Source organism: Sus scrofa, chromosome 17 (genome assembly GCF_054392235.1).
Source record: "Sus scrofa isolate SSC_HxYL_T2T_F1_AM1 chromosome 17, Sscrofa_HxYL_maternal_Yorkshire_Landrace_v2.0, whole genome shotgun sequence".
NCBI classification, from domain to species: domain Eukaryota; kingdom Metazoa; phylum Chordata; class Mammalia; order Artiodactyla; family Suidae; genus Sus; species Sus scrofa.
In genome coordinates this window covers 70,546,566-70,573,505 of record NC_139399.1, presented here as the reverse complement: position 1 = coordinate 70,573,505, position 26,940 = coordinate 70,546,566, and the positions used below count along the sequence as shown (strand labels likewise).

The window sequence follows — 26,940 nt, the reverse complement described above, 5'->3', positions numbered from 1 at the left end:
CTGAGGGCCGGCAGAGGGAGGCTCCTCCCTGGACCCCAAGGCTCGAAGGCAACAGGTGCTACCACACTGACAGTGCACTCAGTGCACGCGGAGTGACATCGGGGAAGGGGACCGACGCTAACCTTGTGGACCAGGAGTTCCCGACTTGGCTCAGCAGTTAACAAACCCGACTAGTATCCATGAGGACATGGGTCCGATCCCCGGCCTCGCTCAGCGGGTCAAGGACCCGGTGTTGCCAAGAGCTGCGGTGTAGGCCAGTAGCTGTAGCTCCACTTCAACCCCTAGCCTGGGAACGTCCACATGCCTCAGGTGTGGCCCTAAAGACAACCAAACAAAAAGATCAGAAGTACAGCCATGCAGTCCAGCAACTTACAAGCCTCTGTGTAAGCAGCTGAGCCTTTTTGCCAGATGCAATTTACCAAAAAGGCCAAGACACCGAGCAGATAAACACAGAGCCCTGCAGTGGGAGCACCAGGGAGGAGGTGGCAAGCCCTCCGGTCAGCCCCTGGCAGCAGTGAGGGTGACCTCAAGCCCTGACGACGCCAGGAACGCAGACGCCTCTAAGGCATCCCCAAGGAGGGCTTCTTTCTTGAAAACACGTGAGCCAGGCTTCTGAGGAAACAGACCCAAGGTTCGAGGTGCAGAACGTGAGGACGCACAAGCTTTCTCACAAGAGGCTGGGCAGCCTGGGCTCATCGGGGACTGGCTGGATGAGGTGGAAGAAGCCTCCCTCTAGCAGAAGCAGCCCACCTCCTGGGGGCCCCCTAGAAACGGGGTGCCCTGTCTCCCCTTTATGAGCCCTATAAAAATGGGGTACCCTTCCCCCCTTTTATGGGCCCTGTAAAAATGGGCTGCCGCTCCTCTCCTATGGCCCCACCAGACAGCAGCAGTGCCAGGCCCCAGCGGGTGGTTGTTAGGCTGAGGAGCAGGAGGCAGCCAGGGCCAAGATGCTCCAACAAGCGGTCCAGAGTGGGGGAGACACACCCACGGACCCCAGGGCCACCCCGGTGAGTTTCAAAGGTCCGCACAGTCCAGGGCTCACGTGGCCTCTTCTCCATGATGGAAAACAAGACGCCGCAGCCCAGGGCCCAGGGCTCTTCGGGGATCACAGCGCCTCGAAGTGCTTCTCCACCGACTGAGACCCACCGCTGCCAGGGCTGCGGCCGACAGACAGCTCAGCCACAAGTCCAGGCCGCAGTCCAGCTGCGTCGGACTCTACAAATCCAGCGCCCAGAAAGGTGGGCAGCAGGCCCGGGGCCTCCAGGGCTGTGGAGCAGAGCTGCTCTCTCCTGCAGACCTGCAGCTCCTGGAGGGCTGCTGTGCCCGGCAGAGACTAGGCAGGCGCCCTAGGGATGTTAAGTGATGGGCACCCTAGTTCACCCACGTGGCCGGGGCCACAGCCGGGGCAGACGCGGCAGCAGCCTGTGTCAGGGGCGGCGGTGGCAGAGGCCTCCCATGCGGGCTGAGGGACCGGGGGGTTGAGGAGGAGGTGCCCCTAAGGCCTGCACAGGGCTCTGCAGGTATGGCAGCATGCCGGCCCTGACCTGGACCCGCTGCCGCCTCATCGTGGTCCCATCAACGGAGGGACCACAGCAAGAAGTGCTGCTGACTCAGCAGCAGCTGATGATCCGACCAAGGCCCCCAAAGCAGGAGGGCCCAGACAGGACCCGGCCAACATCCTGGGCCCGCTCCAGGGAAGGGCGGAGCGGGGGCCGGTTCCTGCCCGGCTGGACGGCCTCCCCCGGCAGTGCTCTGGCTGCACCACCATCTGCAGGGCCACCCGTCGCACCCCCCAGTCAAGGGCCTGGCCCCTGGGCGCCCTAGCCGGACTATGCTGCCATTTAGACCAACGGCCGACACAGAGGACAACGGCAGGGAAACCTCACAGGAGGTGACACCTGTGAGACAGGCAGGGCTCCAGCTGTGCATCCCAGTCCCTGGGGGAGCCTGCTGCCCACACCGTTCAGCTCGGCTGTGGAGGCCATGGTCCCACCGCACTGAACCCTGGGGCTGACCCATCCTCCAGCCTCCAGCCCTGGCGGGAGAGGTGAGCCCTGACTCCCACAGCGAGATGGCACTGTCACCACATGGGGGAGGGGAGACCAGGGTGGCAGCCCTAAGGGGAGAGCCCCTTCGAGAGTCACAGCCAGACAGGGAGGCCCGGCCCCCCGCGCTCCGCCTCCCTTTGCTGCACCCCACCAGGGGTGGCCTGCACTCTTGTCTCCAGGGTACGGCAGAATGTCAGGCAGGGTCCCGGTCACCCAGCATGGGTGGGACTCCCAGGACCCTGTCTCCATTTCCTCAACAGTCCCCAGGACTAGAGCTGAAGCCAAGCACCGCTGACCCATCCAGCTCTTGCCCAGAGACCAGCTACCATGCCAGGTCAAGGCCATCTCCAGAAGCTGTGGCTGCCAGGGCGAGAGGGACAGCCCAGCGGCAAGAGCACCGTCCACACGGATAGCCCTGGCCCCGAGGGGAGGACTCGCGGTGTGTCACGTGGGCACAGGCAGAGCCACGGGAGGCAGCCAGGTTTCAGGGACCAGAGCGTGGAGCTCCCCTGTTCGGCATCTGCACAGTCAGCAGGGAAGCAGCCTCGCACCATCAGGGCAAGCGCGGGGCTCGCGGCGCCCTGACAGGGGACAGCTGCGGCTCGAGATTACGCCCCACGCTGATGCCTCGCAGCCTCCCAGGCCTCAGGTTCTCCCAACAAAGGGTCAGGGGCCCAGGGCTCGCAGACACAGGGCCGCCACGGCGTGCGCCTCAGCCACCGAAGGAAGCAACTGTCACCTGAGTTCTCCAACACCAGATCCCGCCAGCAGTCGGGGTCCCGTGCACCGAGAGCTCTGCCCCAGGCACCGGGAGGAAGAGGGCTCTTCGTGGAAACCCCCTAAGGACGGGGCAGGGCTAGGGCCAGGGCGCGCCGCTCACCCCACCTTAGCAACGCCTGAGGGAGAGCAGAGCCAAGAGGCCTGGAAAGCAAGCACCCCGCTGCCCTGCGGGCCCGCCACGCCCGGTCCTCTCTCCACATCTGAGGCCAACTGGTAATCTGGGGGTGAACAGGGAGGGGCACAAAGACATGCTGACCATTCATCACACGTGGCAGGGGAAGCTCAGCAGAGCTTTTTCCTGAACAAACAGAGCTAATTACCCGGAGTCTAATGTGTTTGTCATTAGAGAACAGTTTCCTGGCTGGAAAGAAGTGTGCTGATTTCTATAAACCAAGACAGGTGCGAACTTTCTGCTCCTGGCCTCACTTTAAAAGACTGGCTCTGAGCACTGCCATGCAGCATGGCTGCAGTCATGAAACCAGGCCGGAGAGAGGAAGACACGCTTGCAGGCACACGCACGTTCACGCAGTCAGGGCCCCGCGCGAGGCGGCCACCGCCTGGCCTGCCAACAACCTGGACGGTGGGGTCCGAATCCGTGGCTGGAAGCCCTGCCCATCTGCCAGCACGTGCCTCCTTCTGACGGCTCCCTCCACACGCCACAAAAACAAGAGCTGGAAACCTCCCACTGCAAACTGCCCTCCAGTCCACAAAACACGTCGCGCTTCCCCCGGCTACAGATTCAGGTAGAGGAAGCCATGCGCCCAGGCTCCGACCCGCTCTGGATCAGCTCTCCGACCTACGGCTGCTGGCCTCTGGAACCAAGGTCAAAGCGTGTCTACCACACAGTGCTGGCGACAGGAGCGAACGGCTCTTTTCTCAGCTCTGCAGTAATGAAAAGCAAACGAGCCACAAACGCTCCATCTTGGCAGTGACTCCGGGCTGGACTCGGTTTCCCTGGCGTGCAAACAGTTCAGAGCGATGAGAGCCAAAGGCGCACACTGCCAACACGCTGCCTGGCAGGGGCTTCAACAGGAAGGCGTTTAAATTTAAAGGCGCCACTCAGGTGGGACTAGCCAGCCGGGTAAGACATGGCCTGAGGCAGGGAGGCACACAGCCACTCGGCCCCCTCAAGGCCCCCTGCCCTTCACTCCTCGGCTCACCGAGCCCTCGGGAGCCGCTCTGAGGCCAGCACCACCCTCACCCCGACACAGCGTGAGGAGAGCTGGGGCCTCAGAGCGGCTGCCCAGCTCCCTCAAGGTCACAGCAGGAAAAGGCACCTCCACCAGGTGGGGTCTCCCCAACGCAGGGCCCCGGGGTAGAAGCCCCAGCAAGCAGCAGAGGAGCCACAGGCGAGAGCCCGCACCGGGGCGGAGGGGGCAAACGCCCTTCACCCTGGGGGGGCACAGTCCGGCTGCCGTGCCCCGACGGCTCCCCAGGGGAGGCTCACCTTTCCGAAGAACCCGCTTCTTGGCGCGAATGTCTGTTTCCAGCTCTGCAGCTCTGATGTAAATCCGAACAGACTGGGGGAGGTGACGGACAGCCTGGGCCACCACAGCCTTGGCTGTGTCCCCAGGCTGCAGCCTGGCTGCCTCCAGCCAGACGTCTTCGCTCTGTGGGGAGAACAACAGAGCAGTGAGGGCACGTGCAGGCTGAGAGCCGCGCGGGAGCAGCCACCCGCCCCCGCCAAGTGCAGCCCACGTCCGGGAAACAGGAGGGCCGGTTCACCAGGTCCGGGCATCCTGGGTCTTACATTCAAGCAAAAAAGTCTGCTCCTGAGACCCCCTGCCACACCAACGCACGGGAATGTGGCTACAGCACATCTGTCCGGGTCCGAAAGGAACAGCATGCCCTCGGGGACAGGAAGTCAAGACCCGGACGAGGTGGCCGTTCCTCTGCCTGGGAGGTCACGCTTTATGCCTAACGTCCCAGGAAACTCAGAGGGCGCCCTCGGCTGTAGGCGCACCCCTGGCCTCAGGGGAAGCGATGGTCACTCAGAGGGTCTCACAAGACTTCCTAGGGCCTGTCTAATCCATCTGCTTCCAAAAAGAAGTTCTGGAAGACATTCCTACGACAGTGTCCACGTCCAGGCTCCCAGCACCGGGGAGGCAGGAGGGCCGCCCAGCTCTGCTCTCTCGCCAGGCTCATGCTGCTAGGAAAGAGCGGTGCTCGGCACCCAGCGCCGGCGAAAACAGGCGGCTCTGTCCCGCTCTGCCCTGCTCCCCGCCGTCCTGCGGCCTGCGGCTTCCACACCGGAGGGAGGCCACGCACGCAGCAGGACGCCGGGGGCCCTCGGGCACCGCACAGCCTCCCTGGGGAGCACCCTACCTTGGGGCACATCTCCGTCCCCTTCATAATGAGGTTCCGAGCTACTTGCAGCTTCCCGGTGACCTCCTCCAGGCGGGCCGATGCGATCCAGGCTGGCGGGTGGTGAGGGTTTGTCTCCCGCACAGACTTGAGGAGGAGTCGCGCCTTCTTGATGTCACTGTGAGGGCGAGGAAGCAGAGGGTCAGGCCGCCACCCGCCGAGGGCATGCCCGGCCCACAGGAGGGTGCCCGTACAGACCCAGCAAGGGAACAGTCAGATCCGATACCCCAGGGGACATAACCACGTCCAACTCGGTCTGCACGCTCCACGCAACATCCATGCAGACAGGCTCTGAGACCACTTCAGGTGCCAGGCTGAGCACCGGGCCAGGGCCAGGAGCCTGGGACACAGCTAGCAAGCTGCCGGCTGGCTCGGCATGCGCACAGCTTTGGCGTGTTCCCTGTAACGCCCTTAACGTCCACAGTGAGTGGATACAGAGCTATTTTAATCAGGAGATCAAACTACGCCACCGTGTATGACTCAGAATATCCACATCCTATTTTGGCTGCCTTTTTTTTTTTTTTTTTTTTTTTTTTTTGTCTTTCTGCCTCTTCTAGGGCTGCTCCTGTGGCATATGGAGGTTCCCAGGCTAGGGGTCGAATCGGAGCCGTAGCCGCCAGCCTACACCAGACTGGCCGCATATTTTTAAAACAAAATCCAAACCGTTCTCGGCAACCTAAGCCCACCCTAGCCAACGGTTCTGCAGGACTCTCACTTGATGTCCCCTCCATGGGTTGGGATCATGGAATTCAAGTCCGTCAGGTAGCCTTTGGGGTCGACCACTGTCTGCCCACTCACTGAGTCGGACACCTGCAAGACAGGCCAGGCCAAGCAGTCAGATGGAGCCAGGAACGCCTGGAAGGGAGCAGCTGGAGGACCCCTGGAGCCCCTTCCCAGCGTCCCAACCACCAGTGGGTAGGGAAACTCTTTTTTGGCAGTGCCCATGGCATGTGCAAGTTCTAGGCCCAGGGATCAAAGGCGAACCACAGCCATGACAACACAGGCTCTTGACCTGATGAGCAACCTGGGAATTCCTGGAAACTTTTAAAGTAAGAAAACAACTGTAACTCAGACCAGAGTTTGCAGTGATAACAAGCAAGTTACATGTATACAAGACAAAGATTTATATTTTAAAAAAGAAATCCATAGAAGTCCCGGCGGGGGGGGGGGGGGGGGGGAGGAATCTAACTGAACATAAGAAAGATCCATCTAGGAGTTCCTGTTGTGGTGCAGTGGAAACGAATCCGACAAGGAACACAAGGTTGTGGATTTGATCCCTGGCCTCGCTCGGCGGGTTAAGGATCCGGTGTTGGCGTGAGCTGTGGTGTCGGCCAGCTTCTGATTATACCCCTAGCCTGGGAACTTCCATGTGCCACAGGTGAGGCCCTAAAAAGCAAAAGCAGAAAAAAGAAAGATCCATCTAAGAATGAGTGAAACCTAGAAATAGTAAAGTTAGATTGCTCATTTCATCATACCATTCTCTAAAGCTGTCCAAGTTACCATGATAACAAGGAAAATCTCTGAGTAATAAATGGGCAAAAATACACAAAGACAAGAAAAAGATGAAAGGGAAACAGATGGGAAGGAAGAAATAAAACTCCCTTTGTTTGCAGACGACTTGATTATCTGTGTAAAAAATAAAGGAATCAAAAAAAGCTCCCAAGGAGTTCCCGTCATGGCTCAGTGGTTAACGAATCTGACTAGGAACTATGAGGTTGCAGGTTCGATCCCTGGCCTTGCTCAGTGGGTTAAGGATCCGGCATTGCCGTGAGCTGTGGTGTAAGTCGAAGACACAGCTCAGATCTGGCATTGCTGTGGTGGTGGTAAAAGCCGGCAGCTGTAGCTCCAATTAGACCCCTAGCCTGGGAACCTCCATATGCCATGCGTGCGGCCCTAGAAAAGGCAAAAAAAAAAAAAAAAAAAAAAATAGGAGTTCCCGTCGTGGCGCAGTGGTTAACGAATCTGACTAGGAACCATGAGGTTGCAGGTTCGGTCCCTGCCCTTGCTCAGTGGGTTAACGATCTGGCGTTGCCGTGAGCTGTGGTGTAGGTTGCAGACGCGGCTCGGATCCCGCATTGCTGTGGCTCTGGCGTCGGCAAGGGCTACAGCTCCGATTCGACCCCTCGCCTGGGAACCTCCATATGCTGTGGGAGCGGCCCAAAGAAATAGCAAAAAGACAAAAAAAAGACAAAAAAAAACTTTTCATGGAATACCTGCCAGAGACACGCAACTTCCCCACGAAGCAAGCACACCGACTGGAGGCTTGCTGGAGGGGAGGGGCTGCGGCTCTCCGACAAAGCCCCTCTGATCACACAGGCAGCCCCCGGCCGCGAGTGTGCAGCACCGCGCCTCTCAGAGGCGATTTGGTACTTAAGTGAAAACAGGCCGCTCTGACAACTCCTTTTCAAAGATACTACAAAAATGTTTACCTGCACCTACAAAGATAGAAGCACGAGTTTACCAAAACATGGTTTGTAATCACAGAAAAAGTAGAAACAACTTAAAAGGTCCATCAATCAAAGATTAAATCATGACACTGACCAGGAACTACTCTCCAACTTATAAAATACACGTCTAGTAACATGAAAACGTGCAATTTCAGATCTGTAAGCTACTCGTCTGTTTGTTTGTTTGTTTTGTCTTTTCTAGGGCCACACCCACGGCACATGGAGCTTCCCAGGCTAGGGGTCTAATGGGAGCTGTAGCTGCCGGCCTGCACCACAGCCACAGCAACGCGGGATCCAAGCCGTGTCTGCAACCTACACCACAGCTCACGGCAATGCTAGATCCTTAACCCACTGATAGAGGCCAGGGATCAAACCCGCAACCTCACGGTTCCTAGTCGGATTCGTTTCCACTGCACCACAACAGGAACTCCCTGAAGCTACTGTTTAACTGTAAAATTTTGCTCCCCATAAAAAATTCAAAGTACAACAAAAGCTCAATTAAAATTTACGTTTCCTACCACACCAGGTTGAGTAGTTCACTCTGCTATTTTTCTATTTCAAAGCACGTGTGAAATTTTTCAGTATAGGGAGTTCCCGTCGTGGCGCAGTGGTTAACGAATCCGACTAGGAACCATGAGGTTGCGGGTTCGGTCCCTGCCCTTGCTCAGTGGGTTAACAATCCGGCGTTGCCCTGAGCTGTGGTGTAGGTTGCAGACGCAGCTCGGATCCTGCGTTGCTGTGGCTCTGACGTAGGCCGGTGGCTACAGCTCCGATTCAACCCCTAGCCCGGGAACCTCCATATGCCGCGGGAGCGGCCCAAGAAATGGCAAAAAGACAAAAAAAAAAAAAAAAAAAAAAAAATTTTTCAGTATAAATGTTTAACAAAAAGCATTCCCTGTGGCGTGGGTGTGTAGCCCTGGACGCATCCTAGGCAGGTGCCAATGCATCCGCGTGGATGTACTTTCTCCAACACACAGGCCACTTTGGGTCTGGCTCTCATGTGCATGGTGACTCTCCCAATTTGTTGGTTCTTTTGACTTTACAGTGCTTCCTCTATTGTGCAAAAGTTTTTAATTTCTATGTTGTCTAAGGTGAAAGTATTTTCCTTCCTGGTTTCCGATGTGCATGTCACGCGAAAGGGCTTCCCCTCTGCCTGGGTCACTGCCTAGAGCACTGAGCCAAGCGCACATCCCACAAGGATCACAACCACTGACCAGAGTGCAAGAAGAAAGCAGGGATGTGTAAAGAGGGGGCATGAAGCTACATCCACAGGAAGCACGTGGCTTGTCCTGAGTGCCTTGGTTTGGTCTGCTTCTCAGGCAGCCCTGTCACATGTGACAGACCCCAGGCCCTGAGGGCAGCACAACCACACCAGGCTGGCCCTTTGCTGCTGACATTTAGTGCCCTGCACCTGTGCCCGCCCCCCAAGCAGGTGCATGGACCAGGCTCACTGCAGAACCCTGCCTCTCTCTGTACCAGGACAGGGGACCGTACACGTCACAGGTCTGCTTACCTTGAGACAAAGCACTTCAAAAGAGGAACTTTTCCCAAGTATACATTAGGTTAACAGTCAAAACCCCCAAAACTGTTAGTACAACCTGCAGAAAAACAGCACATGACACAAACTCTCACCTGGCTCAGCCGCATGTCCATCAGAGTGTTCCTGGCTTGGCCGATCTTCCTCATGTCCAGCTCACCTGTGCCAGGTGTCATCAAACCAGGGGTCATCCCGCCTGGGTAGGGGGTGTTCAGTCCGCCTGGGTAGGGGGTGTTCAGACCTCCAAATTGCTGGAGGGAGACAGGACAAAAGGCCGGCTTGTGTACTCAGGCGAAGATGCGCATCTCCCTGAAATCTTTCCATGGAGGCCTGGCACGCAAGCCGCTGGGCAGCCAGACGCAGCCGCGGCACAGCTGCTGCGCTGCAGGAGCACGCGCCCCACCCCGGCGCCTCCCTGGGCTCCCTGCCAACCCACCCGACAGGCCAAAGGAGCCCCATTTGCCTCCTCTGTGGAGCCTCACAGTTTGTCGGGGATCCACTGAAGTGTGGTTCTCTCCAGTCTGCAAGTGTTTGGCAAAGAAACTGTCCGGAACAGGGGTCAGCTTCTCATAGCGCGGGTTCCGCTGGCGTTTGTTCCTGGCATCGCCAACCTCAGGGATGCTCAGCCACTCTTCTTCTGTGACTTCTGCCAACTTCCTCTAGAAATACCCGCCCCAGAAACATTCACTCTGGCAGAAGTTCACACCCACGAGAAAACCTGTGTTCTCCCTTACACCACCCCCAAACCATTTTGCCTTAAGAAAGGACCCCGACACAGAAACGACCATCTACTCCCACAGAGAAAGCCTCATCCTCCCCACAAAGAAAGCGCCACCCGGAGTTCCCACCGTGGCGCAGTGGTTGACGAATCCAACTAGGAACCATGGGGTTGCGGGTTCAGTCCCTGGCCTTGCTCAGTGGGTTAGGGATCCGGCGTTGCCGTGAGCTGTGGTGTAGGTCGCAGACGTGGCTCGGATCCCGCGTTGCTGTGGCTCTGGCGTAGGCCGGTGGCTACAGCTCCGATTGGACCCCTAGCCTGGGAACCTCCATATGCCGCGAGAGCGGCCCTAGAAAAGGCAAAAAGACGGGGAAAAAAAAAAAAAAAAAAAGAAAGCGCCATCCATCCCACACAGAAAGCGCCATCTACTTCACTTAGAAAAGTCAATTTGTTGGAGTTGCTCTACTTCACTCAGGCACAAATTGTTCTGTCAAAACTCAAAGGACATAATTTTAAAAAACTGATGTCTGGAGTTTCGGCTGCGGCTCCATTAGGAGTGGGTCACCATCCAGCGTCATCTCCGCAGCAGCACATGTTCAATCCCCAGCCCGGTGCAGTGGGTTAAGTATCCAGCACTGCAGCTCGGATTCGATCCCTGCCCTGGGAACTTCCACATGCTGCAAGTGCGGCGAAAAAAAAAGAAAAGAAAACCTGAGAAGTCACAACGGATACTACGGAAATACAGAAAACCATGAGAGAATACTATAAACAACTGTAAGCCAACAAATTTGACAACCTAGAAGAAATGGACGACTTTCTAGAGACCTACAGCCTGGCAAAACTGAGTCAAGAAGAAATAGATCAACTAAACAGACTGACCCCTAGAAATGAAATTGATTATGTCATAAAAACACTCATTACAAATAAAAGTCCAGGACCAGATGGCTTCACAGGTGAATTCTACCAAACCTACAAAGAGGAACCTATCCCCACCCTCCCTAAACTATTCCAAAATGTTGAAGAAGAAGGCACACTCCCGAAGACATTCTATGATGCCACCATCACCCTAATTCTAAAACCAAAGATGCCACCAAAAAAGAAAACGATCGGCCATTATCTTTGATGAATATAGACGCAAAAATTCTCAGCAAAATTGTAGCCAACCAAATCCAACAACATACCAAAAAGCTCATACACCACAACCAGGTGGCATTCATCCCAGGTTCATAAGGATGGTTCAACATATGCCAATCAATCAACGTCATCCACCACATTAACAAAAGAAAAGTCAAAAACCACATGATCATCTCACTAGATGCAGAAAAAGCACACAACGGGCCCAACATCCCTTCATGATAAAAACTTTCACCAAAGTGGGTATAGAGGGAACACACCTTAACACAATCAAAGCCATTTATGACAAACCCACAGCAAATATAACATTCAATGGAGACAAGCTGAAAGTCTTTCCACTAAAATCTGGAACAAGACAAGGATGTCCTCTGTCACCACTGCTATTCAACATAGTCCTGGAAGTCCTGGCCACAGCAATCAGACAAACAAAAGAAATAAAAGGCAACCAAATAGGAAGAGAAGAGGTAAAACTGTCACTGTACGCAGATGACATGATACTATATGTAGAAAACCCTAAGGACTCAACCCAAAAACTACCTGAACTGATCAACAGATTCAGCAAAGTAGTAGGATGTAAGATTAACATTCAGAAATCAGTCACATTTCTGTACACTAACAATGAAATATTAGAAAAGGAATAAAAAAATGCAATACCTTTTAAAATTGCACCCCAAAAAATCAAATGCCTGGGAATACACCTGACCAGGGAGGTAAAGGACTTATATGCTGAGAACTATAAAACATTAATCAAGAAAAGTAAAGAAGATGTAAAGAAAGGGAAAGATACTCCATGCTTCTGGGTTGGAAAAATTAATATCGTAAAAATGGCCATACTACCCAAAGCAATCTACAGATTTAATGCAATCCCTATCAAATTACCCATGACATTTTTCACAGAACTAGAACAAACAATCCAAAAATTTATATGGAAGCACAAAAGACCCAGAATTGCCAAAGCAATCCCGAGGAACAAAAACCAAGCAGGAGGCATCACTCTCCCAGACTTTAGGCGACATTACAAAGCCACAGTCATCAAGACAGTGTGGTACTGGTACCAAAACAGACATGCAGACCAATGGAACAGAACAGAGAACCCAGAAAGAAACCCAGACACCTACGGTCAATTAATCTTGGACAAAGGAGGCAAAAACATAAAATGGGGAAAAGACAGTCTTTTCAGCAAGAATTGCTGGGAAATCTGAACAGCTGCATGCAAATCAATGAAACTAGAACACACCCTCACACCACGCACGAAAACAAAGTCAAAATGGCTTAAAGACTTAAATATAAGACAAGACACCTTCAAACTCCTGGAAGAGAACACAGGCAAAACACTCTCTGACATCAACCTTATTATGAATGTTTGCTCAGGTCAGTCTCCCAAAGCAACAGAAATAAAAGCCAAAATAAACCGATGGGACCTAATCAAACTGACAAGCTTTTGCACAGCAAAGGCAACCAAAAAGAAAACAAAAAGACAACTTACGAAATGGGAGAAAATAGCTTCAAAGGATGCAACGGACAAGGGCTTAATCTCTAGAATATACAAGCAACTTACACAACTCAACAGCAAAAAAGCCAACCACCCAATGGAAAAATGGGCAAAAGACCTGAAGAGACATTTCTCCAAGCAAGATGTACAGAAGGCCAACAAGAACAGGAAAAAATGCTCAACATCACTGATTATTAGAGAAATGCAAATCAAAACTGCCATGAGGTACCACCTCACACCAGTCAGAATGGCCATGATTAATAAGTCCACAAATAATAAACACTGGAGAGGGTCTAGAGAAAAGGGAACCCTCCTGCACTGTTGGTGGGAATGTAAGCTGGTACAACCACTATGGAGATACCTTAGAAATCTATACATAGAACTACCATATGACCCAGCAGTCCCACTCTTGGGCCTATATCTGGAAAAAAAACTTTCCTTAAAAAAGACGCATGCACCTGTATGTTGACTGCAGCACAATTCACAATAGCCAAGACATGGAAACAACCCAAACGTCCATCAACAGACGATTGGATTAGGAAGATGTCGTGGATATATACACAATGGAATATGACTCAGACATAAAAAAGAACAAAATAATGCCAGTTGCAGCAACTTGGATGGAACTAGAGACTCTCATACTGAGTGAAGTAAGTCAGAAAGACAGGAGTTCCCGTCGTGGCGCAGTGGTTAACGAATCTGACTAGGAACCATGAGGTTGTGGGTTCGGTCCCTGCCCTTGCTCAGTGGGTTAACGATTCGGCGTTGCTGTGAGCTGTGGTGTAGGTTGCAGACACAGCTCGGATCCTGCGCTGCTGTGGCCCTGGCGTAGGCCGGCAGGCTACAGCTCCGATTCGACCCCTAGCCTGGGAACCTCCATATGCCGCGAGAGCAGCCCAAGAAATGGCAAAAAAAAAAACCCAAAAAATAAAATAAAAAATAAAGTTACACACACAAAAAAAAACCCCAAAAAACTAAAATAAAATAAAGTTACAAATAAACTCAGCCCTTTGTTCCACCTTTTGTAGTGAGGAGAGCGGAGGCTTGTTACATACACAGACACACACACATTAAACACGCTGGAGCAGGGGCCTTCTTCCACCCACTGAATTAAACAAAGGGCAGAGGCAGCAAAATCTCATCAGCTCCGCCTGAGCCTCGGTTCTCGGGAAGGGCATCAGGAATATCATGCCACCCGTCTGCTCACTTTGAGATCTGAGAACTGCTGCTGGATTTTGGGACGCTCCATACGGTATTTCTCAATTTCTTCTTTCTCCCTTTGCTCCCTAGGAAATAAAACGTGTGTGCACACATTAGAAATACTGCATGTCCGTTCTGAAACAAAGGCCTTTTATTATACTTCTTGATCAAACCACCAAAAAACGGAATAGTTCCACACACTCAGGACCTAAATCAAATCTATTTTAAGGCAACAGCGGACACATTAGCAAATTAACTCAATTCCCTACCAGGTGAAAACATGCAGAAATCACTAAAATAAAAGCAAATTTTGTCTTATTCCAATAAATACTTGCATTTGAATACAAGCATATTTACTGCTTTAAAATTATACAAAATTCCAAAGGCAGGGCCATCCTATGAAGACTCAACTCAGAAGCAAATCTGAAGCACTGTCCTAGTTGCCCATCCAACTCTCTACTCAATTTACCTTGCGCTCTTCAAAGGAGAGCTCCCTTCTAACGAACAAGAAGCCTGGCTGCTCCGACTGCCACAACCGACAGGTCTGTGACTTGGGGCCAGGTCACATGTGGATACAAAGAGCCATGGGAAATGGTGACTAAGTAAACTAGTGTGGATGTCCGCCCCGGAGCCAGGGTTCCAGCACTGAGCTCAGACAGGACTCCGACTGTGTGGCGACAAATGATGCGCCTGGAAAGGACAAACCCCTCCACGGGCTAGAGGTGGCCTGTCATCACGGCTCCTGATGGGGCGAGACACACAGACGCACCTGTCGGGTTTTCTGGCAAAAGACATTCCATCTGATTTTAATCAAGCCTCTGGGAGTTCTCTTGTGGCCCAGTGGGTTAAGGATCCAACAATGACACTACTGTGGCACAGGTTTGATTCCTGGCCTGGGAACATCCATATGCCGAGAACGAGGCCATAAAAAAAAGTTAATTAAATAAATAAATATTTTTTAAAAAATCAAGCCTCAGGATCCAATTTCCATTCCACCAAGCAATGCTAAAAGCATGACAGTACAAAGGCACCCTGAGGAGACAGGCAGCCATTCTGGGGGATGGGGTGCAGTTGGGGGGGGTGGCTAAGAGACATGCCCATGAGGGGTTCTGGTTGTGTCCTGGCTTAGAAAAGAAAGCTCGGAAGTTCCCGTCGTGGCTCAGCGGTAACGAACCCAACTAGTACCCATGAGGACATGGGTTCGATCCCTGTCCTCGCTCAGTGGGTTAAGTATCTGACATTGCTGTGGCTGTGGTGTAGGCCGGCAGCTACAGCTCCGATTCAACCCTTAGCCTGGAAACTTCCATATGCCACGGGTACGGCCCAAAAAAGACAAAAAAGAAAAAAAAAGCTGCTCTATGATGCTGTTGGGATAAGCAGGGAAAAGTGGATGCGGACTGGCTACCAGGTAACAAGACATACTGCTCAGTGCTGGGGCCCCACAAAGACCACGTGCAGGTGCAGATGAGGCAGACGTGCGAACTGTAAACAGTGTAGAGACTACGTGGCAGCAGGGGCATGTGTGCCACACTACTCTTCCTGTGTATCTGTGTTTGCGTTGTGACCAGTTTTCAGAAGCCAACCACTTTCGTTGGGGTTTTTTTGGTTTTGTTTTATTTTTGTTTGTTTTTCCTTAAGTCTTTTGTCTTTCTAGGGCCACACCCATGGCATATGGAGGTTCCCAGGCTAGGGGTCTAATCAGAGCTGTAGCTGCCGGCCTATGCCAGAGCCCGCAGCAACGCCAGATCCTTAACCCACTGAGCGAGGCCAGAGATTGAACCCGCAACCTCATGGTTCCCAGTCGGATTCATTTCCACTGCACCATGATGGGAACTCCATAAGCCAACCACTTTCTTAAAACCAGTTAATACAGCAATTCTCTACAAGTATCCATGTCATTCAGGATTCCGGTTTGTTTTTTGGCCACGGGATGCGCTAGTTCCCAGGCCAGGGATCAAACCTGTGCCACAACAGTTGGCAATGCCAGATCCTTAACCACCAGGCCACCAAGGAACTTCTCACTCAGGTTTTGGGGTTTTTTCCTTTTTTTTTTCAAGTTTTCTAAATGAACGAATTCCAGAAAATTGGAATCAAATCATCTTTAATATGCAAAACCACACTTAACTATCACACACACACACACACACACACACACACACACACACAAGTTCCTACACATCAACTCAATAACATGCTTTTGAAAAACTCCCCCTGGAGTTCCCACCATGGCTCGGCAGAAAATGAATCTGACTGGAATCCACGAGTACTCAGGTTCAATCCCTTGGCCTCACTCAGTGGGTTAAGGATCTGGTGTTGCCGGGAGCTGTGGTGCAGGTCACAGATGCGGCTCGGATGTGATGTTGCTGTGGCTGTGGTGTAGGCCGGCAGCTACAGCTCCAATTAGACCCCTAGCCTGGGAACCTCCATGTGCCGCAGTGCAGCCCTAGAAAAGGCAAAAAGACAAAAAAAAAAGAAATAAACCAAAACAGAACTTTCTTTGTGGGGGGCGGGGGGAGGCTTCGCCAACAGCATGTGAAAGTTCCAAGGCCAGGGATCCAACTGGAGCTGCTGCTGTGACAGTGCTAGATCCTGAGCCAGCTGCCCCGTACGAGAACTCCCAGAACACAATTGTTCTAAGAAGCTGGCTAACAGTACGGAGAGCAATCGCTTGTCTTACCTCCTCTCCTTCCTTCTTTCATCCATCCTCTTGTCCAGGGCTGCGTAGATGGCATCTGCTTCCTCGTCGTCTTTCTCGTAGGGCCCGCTGGAGAAGAGACTCCCAGCGTAGCCATTAAACTGGGGCCAAACAGCATAACTTAGACCATCAGTCTTCCCTCCAACACAACCCCCACCAGCAGAAACAGCACAGCCAGCTGCGAAAAGTCTGCTGAACAGGTTTTGTCAACCAGTTGAACCCCAGCTGGAGGTAACCAAAGAGCTGCTGAGCAGTCTTCAAAAGGGTCAAGGGCATGAAAGAAGAACATCTGCACCAATCAGAGGAGGCGAAGGACACAGCTAAACGCAGTGTGGGCCCTGGCCTGGGTCCTGGGCCAGGAGGAGGACAGAGGCAGAAAACCCGTGGGATTCAAGTAAGAGCTACAGGTTAGTTAAGAGTGCCGAGTCAACATTCACTTCCTGATTTCAGCAACAGCACTAGGGTTGTGAGAAGAGGCTTGTGAAGAGTAGGCAGAAATCCTCCATTTAATTTTTAAAGTTCTCTGCAAGTTTAAAATTATTTCTGAGTTCCTGTCGTGACTACAGTGGAAATGAATCTGACTGGCATCCATGAGGACACAGGTTTGACCTCTGCCCTCGATCAGTGGGTTAAGGATCCAGTGTTGCCATGGGCCATGGTGTAGGTCGCAGACGTGGCTCGGATCTGGCGTTGCTGTGGCTGTGGTGTAGGCCGGCAGCTTCAGCTCTGATTCCACCCTTAGCCTGGGAACCTCCCTATGCCGCAGGTGCGGCCCAAAAGACCAAAAAAAAAATTTTTTTTTTCAGAATTGAACTTCTTTTTTCTTTTTTGGCCACACAACAGCATATGGAGCTTCCAGGCCAGGGATCAGATCCAAGCCACAGCTGGATCCCAGAGCTGTGTCCCAGCTCTCCTAAAATGCCACCTATCCTGTCGCATCACAGCAGGAACTCCCAGAACTGAATTTTAAAAATCTTTCCCTCTAAAGAAAAATGCCATCTGTTACAACACATCTGTAGAAAACTTCCATTGACCAAACATCAATTAACCAAGAGAATGAGCACTAAAGCCAAAGAAAGCAAGGATTACCACCAATTCCACTTAAAATTTTCATCATTAAAGATCAGCCAAGGAGTCCCCACTGTGGCACAGTGAGTTAAGAATCCTCTCACTGCAGCTGCTCGGGTTTTGAACAAGTGCATGTTTGATCCCCTGCCCCACACAGTGAGTTAAAAGAGCTGCAGCCGGCTCGGATTCAATCTCTGGCCCAGAAACTTCCATATGCAGTGGGCCATTAAAAAAAAAAAAAAGAGGAGTTCCCATCGTGGCGCAGCGGAAACGAATCTGACTAGGAACCATGAGGTTGCGGGTTCGATCCCTGGCCTTGCTCAGTGGGTTAAGGATCTGGCGTTGCTGCGGGCTGTGGTATAGGTCACAGACTCGGCTCGGACCTGGCATTGCTGTGGCTGTGGTGTAGGCCGGCGGCTACAGCTCCAATTCGAAGCCTAGCCTGGGAACCTCCATATGCCGTGGGTGTGGCCCTAAAAAGGACAGAAGAGACAAAAAAAAAAAAAAGAAAAGAGACCAGCCAAGACAACACGCCAGTGTAACAACTCTAACACTTGCAAAGGCATCAAGTGCACAGTTGTTTGCATTTTTCACATGCCCCTCACTGCTGGCACTATCCCACGAGTAGCTGACATAAGAGCACCCGCCACCCCAAGCCACTCATCACAGATGCCAAGAGCACACTGCTGAAGCTGGGCGGCCCTTCTGGACACTGGCCAGGGAGCCCCAGTCACCTCATCATAGTTGGTGTCATTCAGATCCTCATCGTCGTCATCTGCGGCCTGGCTCTTCTTCATCTGGTCCCCGACGGTCCTCTTGCCCGGGGGCGCGTGGCGGTCATCCACGGGATCATTGGCATCCCGGGCAGGCCCAATGTCTGACCGGGTGGTGAAGCCAGTGGCACTGCAGGAGACCCCAAGACGCCCACTTATCTGAGTGGCCTTGTTTCTGTGCTTTTCCCTCCACAGGCGTCACCTGATGACACCTACTTTTCCAACTGCTCTGGGAAACCTCCAAAGATCCCGTGAACTCCCCACAGTGCCGTGTGTGCAGGGAACCCCACACAGCCGTGCTCTCCAACGTCGCCGTCCGTCCGCTTCAGGACAGGAAGCTGAGGAGGCTACCAAGGCTCTCTCCTGCCACCCCCGTTCTCCGGGAGAGGGCTTCGCCAGGGCACCAGCCTCCCATTCCCAACACCTGCTAGGCATCTCCCTCTCCCACTCCACCCGGGCCTTCCAACGCAGCTCGGCCCAGGCAGAGCTCCCCTTCCGCACCGGCCCTGCAGCGGCAGCTCTGGGCTGTTTCAGCGGGTGGTGGCAGTGCCGTCCCAGGCACCATGGCATTGGCTCGGCCTCCCTCTCCCTCCCACCCGCCTCCAAGCTCTACAGGGTCTCCCCCCAGAACCCATGCTCCTGAGACCATGACTCCCATCCCATCTCGTTAGGAAGCAAGCTACCCCCCTGCATGGAGCTTCCCTAGCTTCAACACAGCTCCGACCGCAGCCTCTACGCAGCAAGGCTCTCATTCAGATTTGAAGGAGGAAACGAAAGCTTTACAGGCAAGCAAAAGCTAAGAGAATTCAGCACCACTAAACCAGCTTTACAACGAATACTAAAGGAACCTCTCTAGGTAGAAGGAGACCATAACCAGAAACAAAACTATGACGAGTGACGGGGCTCACCGGCAAAGACAAACACGTGAGAAAGGGAGAAGGTCAGCCACACACAAACAGGCCACCAAACCCAGAAATCGGGAGCAGAGGAGGGTACAAAGGCAGGATGCTGGGGATGCACTGGCAATGAAGAGACCAACAGCTTACAACAACCCTGTGTATACAAAGACTCCTATATCAAAACTTCACGGTAACTGCAAACCAAAAATCTACAAGAGATACACACAGAAATAAGAAAAAGCAACCCAAAAACAACACTGAAGACAGTCATCAAACCACAAAAGAAGATAATAACTGCTCAATTCCTCAGCAATAAACGGCCGTCATCTGATCTAGGGGACCCAGTCACAAGCCTCACAGATGCCACCCCTGCCCGCGGAGAGCTGACTCTGAACAGGCAGTACTGTGACCACCGACACCGCAGCGGAAGAACGAGCAACCCTGAGCGAGCACACAGAGGACCCCGGCCGGACGGTGGGGGAATCAGTCCCGTTCAAGGCAGGGGTTGGGGGGGGGCGATGCCTGGCCTGGGGGGTAGTAGCCACGGTGCTCAACTACAAGCACTGCACACTCGCAAGACGGCGTTACCACCCGCCTCTCAGCACAAACACCGGGCTCAGAGCGCCCCGGTGTCCCGTCTCCTGGGGAGGCAGCCTCGCTCGGGTCTGTCCGAACCCAGGACGCCGTTCTTCCCACAAAGACCTGGCCAACCCTGCGCCACCGCTGCTCTCGTCCTCCCCGCCCCGACCCGCCGCCTCACTGAGACGTGTGGGCAGTCGCGACGCGACCACGGTCCCGCCCGGGGCTCCACCCCAGCGCGCGGCCCGCCCCAGGCCTCACCCCCGGCCCAGCCCGGGCACGTAGCCGAGCGGAGCGGGCATGCCCAAGAACGGCTTCTTCTTCTTGTTCATCGCGGCTGTGACGCCGACGGCCGGGAAGGGAAAGGACGGAGGCTGCGGCCGGAGGCCAAAGACGACAGACGACCGAAGCGCCGCCGCAGGAAGAGCTCGCGCGCCCGCGTCACCCGCGCCCCGGAAGCAGAGCGCGCGAACCGACAGATCCCCGCCCACCTCGGCGGCCCCGACCGGAAGTTCCCTAAAGGCGACTTCCGCCCGCTTCCGGCGGCTCCTTGACTCCGAGACCGAGACGCGATAGGCGCATGCGCGGGGGGCGCCTGCTCGTGTAGCTGCGGGCGGGCGGGCGGTGTCACCCTCGATTAGCCCTCGATTAGCAGTCTGCACACGGGGGAACCTCAAACCTTGAGCCGGGGCGGCCCTGCTAACTGCGTGTACTCGATGCATTTCCGATACCTGCCTGTATGGGCAGGACCTATGGGTCCCCCGCCTCCCGGATCCGCCCTCCCTGCCCCCCGCCCAGTCGCCCTGGCCCCGGGGCAGGGCCTAACACAGCTCCGGGGGCTGCACACCCAGCCAGTTGTGTAGAGCTTATGCGGAGTGTATGTGTTGTGATCGCGTGTCCCCGGGTGCAGACTGCTTCCCTGGCTCTCCGCGCTCAGATTTCTGGACCCGATCCGGCAGCGCCGGTACCTGTACAGGCCCCCACCCCCACCATACCCTGAACATTCAGGTGCTTCTGGTGAGGGTGGGAGCCCAGATCCTAGGGAGCTAATTGATGAGCATAAATAAATGCACCAGGACAAGTTAGTATGCGGGCATGAGTGGTCACAGCATGTGGGTGAATTCCGTGTGTCCGTGGGCACAGGTGCAAGTCAAGCCACCTGTGCTCATATTTTAGGTGAATATGCATGACCGTCCTTGGCATACATGTCTGTGTGTCCATGTGCACGTTTGCTGAGGTGGCTGTGGGACATCCTCTGGCCCCCACATTCACCTGGGGAGAGCCCTCAGGCTCTAGGCAAAGCAAGCAAAAAGCTGGCCACATGTTTAGCCTTCTGCTGGACCAGGCAGCCCCCAGCCCACCCTAACCTTTCTCACTGGGGTCCTGGAGCAAACATAGCTCTCCTGCCTGCTGCAGCCTTCTCAGAGTTTCTCCCTCCTCCTTGCCCCCAGCCGAATCCCTTTCAGCACCACGCCCTGGACGCTGAGTCAGATTCTGGGTCTCCAGAGGGGAGGGGAGAGACCCTGCTGTCCTCCAGAAGTTTGCGGTGTTGTGGGGAATAAGAAAGGGTCGAACTGACTTCTCTGGGGAAACGAGTGCCCGTTGGACAGGGAGACCACTGGAGAGGTCTGGAGATGACGTGAATAAAGGAATAAGTAAACTGACATAGGAGAATGGGTTAGGTCTGGCCCTTGACCTGGCCCCCAGTGGACAGAAGCTCCCCGGAGCAGGTACACTACCCTCTCCCCTCCACACACGCACTCTTATGTCCCTGACTCAGATGCTCCTGCAGACCTCTGGATCTCCTGCCGGTGCACAGAGTCCCTTGTCCTTGCACGCCCAGGTGCGCACTGCCGGCCCGTGCCCTGGCAGGCACCGTTCGCATACGCAGATCCGCGCGCCGCCGACACACCTCCGAGTTCCCGGAGCGCGCCCGGCTCTCAGGGCTCAGCGGCAGGTGCCTCGCCGCGCAGACTCGCCGGGCGCGGGGACCGGCTCGGGCGCGGGGCCGGTTGGGGCGGGGCGGCGGCGCGCGTTCCCCGCCGGCCACACGGGCCGCCCTGCGCCCGGCGAGGGGCGTGTGCACAGGCGGGGGACCCGCGGGCCCCATGTTCACGGAGCTGAGGACCAAGCTGAGCCCCCCGCGAGGCCGCTCCGGGGCTGTGCGCGCCGGCTTCGGGGAGCGCCGGGATGTGGACGGTGAGCGGGCTGGACCGGGGCGCGGGAGTATCGGGGTCTGGGGGCTCGAGGACCGAGAGGGACAGGGGCGGGTCCTGGCGGACTCCGAATGGCAGCCGCACTCGGAGTGGGGGGCGCGCCCTGGTCGAACAGGGTCTCGGGTGTCTTTGTCCTGTGCCGGGGCGGGGGTGGGGTGGGGGCGGGCAGTCAGGCCTTGGGAATCAGCGCGCCTTGGTTTGGGAGAGGTGACCCGCTCGGGCTCCTGTCCCCAGGCGAGTAGCACCCCTTTGATCACCTTCTCCTTTGCGCGGAGAAAACCTTCCCCAGCCCCAGCAGTGGGGCCGAGGGGTGGCCGAGACCACAGCGGGACTCAGGCGCCCCCTCCCCATTTTCCTACTGGAAATCTGACATTGGGGCTAGAAGGCGGGACGCACCGATGGACGGACGAAGAGCCCTCCCCCCGGCGCGGACAGGAAATGGGCGGGGCCAAACTGGCCCGGGACAGGTGGCAGAGGCCTCCCACTAGTCCTACCGCCCCTGGCCGGCCTGCGCTGCGAGGCCCAGCGACCCAAAGCCCTGGGACCCCTGCAGGCCCCTGTTCCCTGGGAGGTGCCAGTCTTCTTCCCCCACAGTAGTTACTGCAAGGCACCTCCAGCGGCCACACCCTCTCTCTGACCCCAGGCCTCAAATTTAGAGTCGCCTGTGGCCACTGATACCAGAAAGTTGCAAGAATGGGGAGGAAGGGGGGTAGTGGGGGTGGGGGGTGGGGGGAAATAGTAAGACGTGGGTTTCCCCGCATTAATGAGACCTCCTGGGCACATCACCAAACCCTCCCCTCCCTAGGGGTGAGAGGTTGTGTCCACAGCAGGGAAGGTCTCCCTACGGCTGCGGGGGGTGGGTCCAAGGCCCTGGCCTGGGAACCTGATTCTGCCTGCTGAGTCAGGGGCTGGCGCCGCTATAACTTGGGGGCAAGGTTGGGTCCTGCTTCCTGTCTCTCCCCAGGGCCCTCTTGATGTGTGGACGTCACAGAGAATCTTGATCCATCCATTCATTCATCCACCGTGTTTCTGGGCACCTCCCATTTACCTGGAGCCATGCCAAGGGAGGGCCCCATCCAAGGGTCTGCCCTCCGCTGACTCATGTCAGCACCAGCACAGAAATGATGGCAAAACTGAAACGTGATGAGTGGGGTGAAGCTAGGGTAGGAAGGGAAAGCACAAATCGGCCCCTGAGCCCCTGAGCCCACGGCTGCAGCTGGCATGCTTGTGCTGAGCAGCCCGTGCCCTTGCGACCCTGCCACACACAGGAGCTGCCTGGCTACCAGGGGCCTGTGGGAGGGGAGGGAGCAAGAACCTTGTCAGCTTGCCAGGGTTCAGGCTTCTTGTCCGCGAGTCACCTCGCTGGCTGTGACAGCGGCCAGGCCTCAAACGCTAGGTATGGCGACAGAAACCAGGTGCCTTCGCTGCCAAGAGCGGATCTCCCGGGGGCTGGGGCTGGGGTTTCCTCACAGGCAAGTCCATGTGTGCCCTGGTTGGATGAGGCTGTGCCAGCCAGCCCAAGGCAAGGAGGAGGCCAGGGCCACCTCGGGATAGCCTCGGCTGCTGAGTGCTGGGCTCCCCGGCAGGCACATCACTCTAATTACCCAGGGGAAGGTGTGTGCAGTTCTGCAGTTCTGGGTTGGAGTCCTCGAGTCAGCTCTTACCCACTGGAGCTCTCTGCGGGCTTGGGCAAGTGTGCCCCCCCCCCACCCCAGTGACGGCAAGATGGGCTGGCGGGAAGCTGGCTCACAGGGAAAGGCGCCTCAGGCCCTGCCCGGACCACCTTGACCAGGCAGCCCTGCTCTGCAGCTACAGCCCACTTCAGCTTCTGCCGGACCCTCCTGGAGCACACGGTGTCAGCCGAGAGCATCCCCTGCCACCTGCCCCGGACACCAGGCACCAGCCTCACGTGGCACGATTCCCGTAGCCAGAGGGCAGCCGGTGGCCGGCCAGTCAAGCTCCTACAGCAGCCTGGCACAGAGGCCCCTCAGGTACCAACCCACTCCACCCGCCCCGCCCCGCCCCGCCCCCGCCTCACCCCCTCACTCTACCGGCGCCCCCCTCTCCCCACAGGGCCGGCTGTACTCTGACCACTACGGCCTCTACCACACCAGTCCCTCCCTGGGTGGCCTGACGAGGCCTGTGGTCCTGTGGAGTCAGCAGGACGTCTGCAAGTGGCTCAAGAAGCACTGTCCCCACAACTACCTCGTCTACGTGGAGGCCTTCTCCCAGCACGCCATCACCGGTGCCGCGGGGGGACTGCGGGGGCTGCGGTGGAGGGAGGGGTGCAGGGGTCCCTGGAGGCCCCCTCCCTGCTCCCTTCTGCCTCCTCTCCACGTCAACCCGTCTTCCTGGTCTCTGTCTCTCTGCAGAGTCTCTCCCAGTGTCTGTGTCTGTTTTCATCTGGCTTTGTTCTGCCCAGTCCATCCGTCCCTGTCCTTCCTTTGCCCCCTCCCTTTCTCCCTGTTTCTCAGAATCTCTGCAGCTGGCTGTCTCTCCCCATCCAAACCCTCGCTTCCTCTCTATCTCCCTCTCTTTCTGTCTGTCTCTCCCTGTCCCTGCCCCTTCACGCTCTCTGATTTTGCTTTTGCTTTTGAAGCCCCTCAGATGGCGAGCACAGCTCACCCCTCTCTCCCTCCCTCCCAGGCCGGGCGCTGCTGCGGCTGAATGCAGAGAAGTTGCAACGGATGGGGCTGGCGCAGGAGGCGCAGCGGCAGGAGGTGCTGCAGCAGGTGCTGCGCCTGCAGGTGCGCGAGGAGGGGCGGAGCCTGCAGCTGCTCAGCCAAGGTCAGTGGGAAGAGCCAGGAGTGCCCGTGGGGCTTGGAAAGGCCAGGGGTGGGTGGGTTGATCTCGGGAGGGAGGCCGTGGGGCCCCAGTAAGGGCCATCCTGTCCTCAGGGCAGAGTGGATGATGCCAGAGGCCCCCAATCCTCCTCGTGCCCATCCCCCCCAGCTTCCTTCGGAAACATGTCCTAGCTGCTGCCTGAGGCTTGAACCCCAGACCTCAGCACTGTGACCGGAGCCCCTGACAAGGACGAGGCAGGGCTGGCTGCACAGCCCCTTTCGGACCCTGCAAGAGGCCCCAGGGGCCGAGCCCAGCCCAATGGACAGGTGGGACCAGGCTTGCCACCTCTGGTTATACACTCCAGGCTGTGCCTGGGATCGGGCAGGTGGGCACTGCTGTGGCCCTTCCTCCCAGGACCTGAGCCCAGGCCCACCCCCTGGTGCTGCTGGCGGCCACCTGGAGCCACTATTGGTTTGCCCTCCACCCCCCAGGCTCCCAGGGAGTCTGCTTATTTATATTCCCTTCGCCCAGGTTGATGTTCGCCCTCCATCACCTGCAGTCGTGAGTCTTCTAGACACCCTGCCCCCTCCCAGGCCAGAGGTCTGCCCCAGCCCTGTTTGCCCGCTCCCCCAGCACCCCTAGGGCTGCCCACACAGGTGGGGTGAACTGCCAGGCTCCCTGTGGCATGTCCCTGCCCAGACAATGGTCATTGGCATTGGCCCACCGGGCACCGTGCCAAGTGCTTTCACTCATTTTTGAAACCCTCACCACGCCCCCGTCTGTTCACGGGCACTGGGACACGTGCCCAAGACCTGACTGGCACAATGAGGACCCCACACCCAGCACTCAGCACCAGGTTCAGCCCCATCCTGACCTCAAGTTTAGGGACGTCTCTCACCTCCCAGGGTCATGGAGAGCCCCATCTCGGCTTGGCCATGGCCGGGCATTCCCAGTGCCCCTTTCCGAGGAAAACCCGGACGCACACGGAACTGTCCCGATGGCTGCACCTTCCACTCGGTGGGCCAGAGGGCCCTGGGTTTGGGACTGGTGCTGCCCGGCAGAGGGACAGCTAGGATGGTGCCGGCAGCCCCGTGCTCTTGCTCCTCTGCCCATCATGCACTCCCCTAGGGGACTCTGAAAATCACAAAGACCGGGGACGGCGGCGAGAGGCTGAATCCCCAGCCCCTGCTCTATGTCCTGAGCTGGCCTCAGGATAGGGAGGCTGGTTGTTGCAGGTCCCATATGAAATTTGAACTGGCCTGGTGCCCCTTGTCCCGTGTGTCCCCTGTGGAAGCCCCTCATCCTGCCTGGCTGTCTTGAGTATCCCTGGCCGCTTCATGCCATCATGACGTCACCCTTTCCAAGGAGCCGTTCCATCTCTCTCCCTTTCCCTCCTGGTCTTGCCTCCTCAACCCTGCTGTGCTCCTGTCTCGTCTTCCTTGTTTTGCGCTAACTTTTTTATATTCTGACAAAAGGCCAGAAATAAACTTGGTTCTCAAGTGCCCTAAGTGTGGTGTCTGGCTCTGGCCAAGCAGGCACGTGGGCTTGGCCAGAGCCTTTGGAGGGGCCCTGGGTCTGGAAGGGGGTGGGGTGCCAGGACCGGCTGCCTCCTCTAGCCCAGGCCACCAGAGGGCAGCAGTGTCTCATCCTGGGGGGTGGGGAGGCATTTACCTGCCCCAGACCTGGGGGGGCAGGGGGGAAACGGGGCAGAGACCAAAATGAGCTCAGCCCCGGGGCGTGCTCAGACACAGGGACACAGGTGTGTTAGGTTCCTGGGCCTGTGGAAATAAATCACCACCACTGGGAGGCCCCACACAATTCTCCAGGCCACTACTCTGCGCTCCAGCAGGGCAGCAAGCCAGGGCGCAGGGGCGGGAGACCGCTTCCTGGCTTCTCTCAGCTTCCGGTGTCCACCCTGGGGACTCCTGGGCTCCTGGATGCACCGCTTTATCCTGGATTCTGGGGTCATGTCACTTTCTGTTTGTGTCAAATCTCTCTCCTACAAGGACCCTTGTCACGGGTCTTAGGGCCGCCTGGATGACCGCTTCATCTCAAGATGTTTTAACTTTATTACATCTGTGAAACCCTTATTCCAGATAAGGTCCCACTCACAGGTTCCGGGGATTGGAAGTGGCTATCTTTTGGGTCCCCTTTCAGCCCCCCATCAGAAACACACGTCACAGCACACGCCCTGACACTCATACCT

At 55.9% G+C, this 26,940-nt stretch overlaps 2 protein-coding genes across 9 annotated transcripts in view; one reads left to right on the top strand and one right to left on the bottom strand.

Annotated features, from left to right (window-relative positions):
- PRPF6 (pre-mRNA processing factor 6) overlaps positions 1 to 20,177 on the bottom strand; it is a 41,936-nt gene extending 21,759 nt beyond the window's left edge. For 3 of the 5 annotated variants that reach the window (XR_014832003.1, XR_014832004.1, XM_021077613.2), the window contains exons 1-9: positions 19,996 to 20,177; positions 18,218 to 18,386; positions 16,398 to 16,516; positions 13,728 to 13,806; positions 9,659 to 9,835; positions 9,272 to 9,427; positions 5,908 to 6,002; positions 5,154 to 5,310; positions 4,276 to 4,438 (exon numbers count right to left, since the gene is read on the bottom strand). Coding sequence is in view for 3 of the 5 variants with exons in the window: in XM_021077613.2 (XP_020933272.1) it covers positions 4,276 to 4,438; positions 5,154 to 5,310; positions 5,908 to 6,002; positions 9,272 to 9,427; positions 9,659 to 9,835; positions 13,728 to 13,806; positions 16,398 to 16,516; positions 18,218 to 18,386; positions 19,996 to 20,066 (1,186 nt within the window). In the remaining 2 variants the exon portion in view is untranslated. Of the gene's footprint in view, positions 1 to 1,018; positions 4,008 to 4,076; positions 4,439 to 5,153; positions 5,311 to 5,907; positions 6,003 to 9,271; positions 9,428 to 9,658; positions 9,836 to 13,727; positions 13,807 to 16,397; positions 16,517 to 18,217; positions 18,387 to 18,472 lie in introns of those variants that run through there. The other 2 variants (XM_085003239.1, XM_021077614.2) reach the window with 2 other exon arrangements.
- A 1,545-nt stretch (positions 20,178 to 21,722) lies between these two features.
- On the top strand, positions 21,723 to 26,237 carry SAMD10 (sterile alpha motif domain containing 10). Of its 4 annotated transcripts, none has more exons than XM_021077668.2 (5): positions 21,723 to 21,933; positions 23,760 to 23,941; positions 24,024 to 24,195; positions 24,597 to 24,737; positions 24,903 to 26,237. In XM_021077668.2, exons 1-5 carry the CDS (start codon positions 21,843 to 21,845, stop codon positions 24,923 to 24,925), a joined length of 609 nt encoding a protein of 202 aa, XP_020933327.1. In that variant the 5' UTR covers positions 21,723 to 21,842; the 3' UTR covers positions 24,926 to 26,237. The 4 variants fall into 4 exon arrangements, 2 of the variants coding, with proteins under 2 accessions (XP_020933327.1, XP_084859403.1); XM_085003277.1 differs by having other exon boundaries at positions 24,848 to 26,237; XR_014832011.1 differs by having other exon boundaries at positions 24,024 to 24,737.
- The last annotated feature ends 703 nt before the right edge of the window (positions 26,238 to 26,940 follow it).